Source organism: Nicotiana tabacum, chromosome 1 (assembly GCF_000715075.1).
Source record: "Nicotiana tabacum cultivar K326 chromosome 1, ASM71507v2, whole genome shotgun sequence".
NCBI classification, from domain to species: domain Eukaryota; kingdom Viridiplantae; phylum Streptophyta; class Magnoliopsida; order Solanales; family Solanaceae; genus Nicotiana; species Nicotiana tabacum.
This window is the reverse complement of record NC_134080.1, coordinates 23,714,971-23,717,954: the sequence shown is the minus strand read 5'-3', so window position 1 is coordinate 23,717,954 and position 2,984 is coordinate 23,714,971. Positions and strand designations below refer to the sequence as shown.

Genomic DNA, 2,984 nt, shown 5'->3' with positions numbered 1-2,984 from the left:
CTCATGCTTTTTCTCTCTCTTTCATTTCATTAATTACACAGTTGGATGATCTTGTAATTTGTGATTTGACTAGTAATACTTATTATTATAATTTTTAATTTTCAAAAGCATGTTGTATGGAAGGGACAAGAAAGAAGTATACTAACTATAAATGGTGTCTTTGCCAGACTTGTTTTGGCAAAACTTTAATTTGGTCATTGACGTCAAATGAGGTTGTGATATCAACCACGTCGGAAAAAACGTCATAATATCTAAAATAAATCCCTATATTTGATACAAATTATTAATTGCACACATAGACTATGACGAATCCAAAATTACCCGTGCACTTGGATATTTTATAGCATGTGCCTCTCTGGGATATCATCCCAAAGAAGTGATATACACGGCATTTTTAAAATAAATATGTTTTTACCCTTTTAAATTTATTAATTATTTAAATCAACTTTTTTGGGTCAAATTTATAAAAATTATGGTTGGTACTTCATTATTTAGGCTATTTTTTTCTATTTGAAAAAAAAACAATATGGTATAACCCAAACGTTTACTTGGCCGTGAAAACATAAAATATATTGTTGAACAAAGAGTAATTGCATCTAAAATAATTTGAAGATCGTGGATGCGGAAGGTCTAGCGGGTCCGATACCGCGCCTGATTAGTGGATCACAGATGCAGAAGATATGTCGCAGGTGCGAAGTCAGGCTAGTGCTGGGACTGAGAGCTCGCAGATGTGAGGCTTTGTGGCACAAAAGCGAGGACAGAGGCAGATCCAAATATTTAACTTTATGGGTTCAAGATTTAGAACTCTAGCACATACCTCAAGTTACTATACAATAATAACCGAACGAAATACGAGTGAACAATATATATATATATATATATATATATATATATATATATATATATATATATATATAGCAAGTATCGAACCATCTAACATATTATATATTCAATAAATATCACCATTACAATTGTACCCTACGGGTTGTCATGCTTTGAAAACGATCAATAATCGCATCATTAGGTACAGTTTCAAATACTTCATCTTCTATATAACAAACTAAACAGTCATTCAAAAATTCATCACCAATTCTGCTACGCAAGTCATTTTTGATGTACTTCATTGAAAAAAAAGTTTTTTCTACCATTGCAGTAGCGACAGGCAATATCAGACTTAACTTCACAAGCAAAAAAACAAGTCTCCATGTCTTGTACAAATCTATTTCAACTAGTGTTTCTGAAAGATCTCCAAGTCCTTTCAAGTTAAAGAAATCGTTGTCTTCTTTCACAAAGAGAATATAGTTGTCAAGCTCGTAACTGAGATCTTCAAGCTTTGAACCACTAAACTCGTGAGGATAAAGTGTAGCAGGTTTCATAATTCTTTCTTTATCATAATTTGCAAAAGAATTATCCAGACTCAAACTAGCCATACCAAGAAGTAGATTACTATTCACCGCATCAAAATGACTGTTAAGCTCTGAAAGTTGCAAATTAATAACAGTATTAAAAACTTTCGACACGCAAATGATGAGAATATGTAACACTTGAACTCCTACGCTTTGACTTTCCAAGATGATAGTTCTTACCCATTTCAGGGATCACAATATCATGCTTGGCACAAAATGAAGAGGCATCATTTATCAAAGATTCCCATTTAGATTCTCTCATCCCTTGCAATTGCCTCTTGGCGAAACCAACAAGCTTCATAGCATTTACAATATCCTGATCTTTTCTTTGCAAAGCCATATTCAAATTATTTGTAATTGCCAATAATTTTAACATCAAGTGCATCATATGCACAAACTCAAAAGATCTTATGTCATTCACTAAACTTTTTGCCATTGATCTCTCTAGATAATTTGCACTCTCACTTGCAAGAAACTCAAGTACATTAATGATAGACGAGAATAATGTAATAAAGTTACACACTGTATTAAAATGAGAACCTCATCGAGTATCACCTGGCCTTTGGAGTCCAAGTTCTTGATTTAGTCCACTTCCTGTATGAACTTCACCAAGCACTTGTAGCTCCTCTAATTTTTTTGCCTGATCCTCTCGAAGCATATCCCTACGCTTAAAAGAACTTCTAACAATATTCAAGACATTAGTAACAATATCAAAAAATTAATCTACATCACAATGTTTTTTTGCAACGGCTACAAGAGTCAATTGCAATTGATGGGAAAAGCAATGTATACAATATGCCGAAGGATTATTTTTCAGAATTAAAGTTTTAAGACCATTTATTTTTCCTTGCATGTTACTAGCTCCATCATAACCTTGTCTCCGTATTTGAGATGGACTCAATGAGTGCTCTAAAAGCAAATCATAGATATGACGATGACGTTGTTTATTTAACATGAACAATACTAAGGAATCACTCAATAATTTTGCCTTCTTTGTTGACATACTGCAGAACAAGAGCCATTTGTTCCTTATGAGAGACGTCCTTAGATTCATCAACCAAAATTCTAAAATAATCTCCATTCAAATCTTCAACTATTGCTTTCATTATTTCTTTTGCACAAGCATTCACGATCACTTTTTGGATATTTGGAGCAATCATCATGTTATTTTGTGGAGCACTTTGTAGCACAACTTTTTTTCACTTCATCAAACCTATTTGCATACCATTGTAATAGTTCTACAAAGTTTCCTCTTTTAGTAGAAGTTTCACCTTCATCGTGGCCCCGGAAAGACATTCCTTGTTTTAAAAGAAATCTTGCCACATCAATCGAAGCATTCAACCGAACTCGATAATCACTTTTAATTTTTTCAGACTTCTTGTCAAAAGAGGTTAGAATTGATTGTTCTTGATTAATTAAACCTCTCATTATCTTAAAATACTGATTGTGGATTGCTTTATGTTTATAATTTTTATTGCATTTTTATTTAAGTTACTGTTTGACTTTTTTGTTACTTTTGGACTTCTTTTGCCCCTTTTCATTTAAAGAGGACCGTTTTTTATCCTTAAAATATGAGGA

General features: G+C 32.7%; 1 protein-coding gene across 1 annotated transcript; it reads right to left on the bottom strand.

Moving 5' to 3' along the window:
- Window positions 1–965: 965 nt before the first annotated feature.
- LOC142162183 (uncharacterized) lies at window positions 966–2,569 on the bottom strand. Its single transcript, XM_075218508.1, has 4 exons — window positions 2,412–2,569; window positions 1,962–2,086; window positions 1,587–1,850; window positions 966–1,477 (listed from the first exon to the last, which is right to left on the bottom strand). Exons 1-4 carry the CDS (start codon window positions 2,567–2,569, stop codon window positions 966–968), a joined length of 1,059 nt encoding a protein of 352 aa, XP_075074609.1.
- Window positions 2,570–2,984: the final 415 nt, after the last annotated feature.

What these genes read in the sequence shown, in the direction of transcription:
- LOC142162183 (XM_075218508.1), bottom strand. Translation starts at nt 2,569, where the DNA reads ATGATGATTGCTCCAAATATCCAAAAAGTGATCGTGAATGCTTGTGCA. An exon ending in CAAATGGCTCTTGTTCTGCA is followed by an intron (nt 2,087 to 2,411) that starts GTATGTCAACAA and finishes GAATATTGTTAG; the next exon opens with AAGTTCTTTTAAGCGTAGGG. An exon ending in ACTTGGACTCCAAAGGCCAG is followed by an intron (nt 1,851 to 1,961) that starts GTGATACTCGAT and finishes CAAATTATCTAG; the next exon opens with AGAGATCAATGGCAAAAAGT.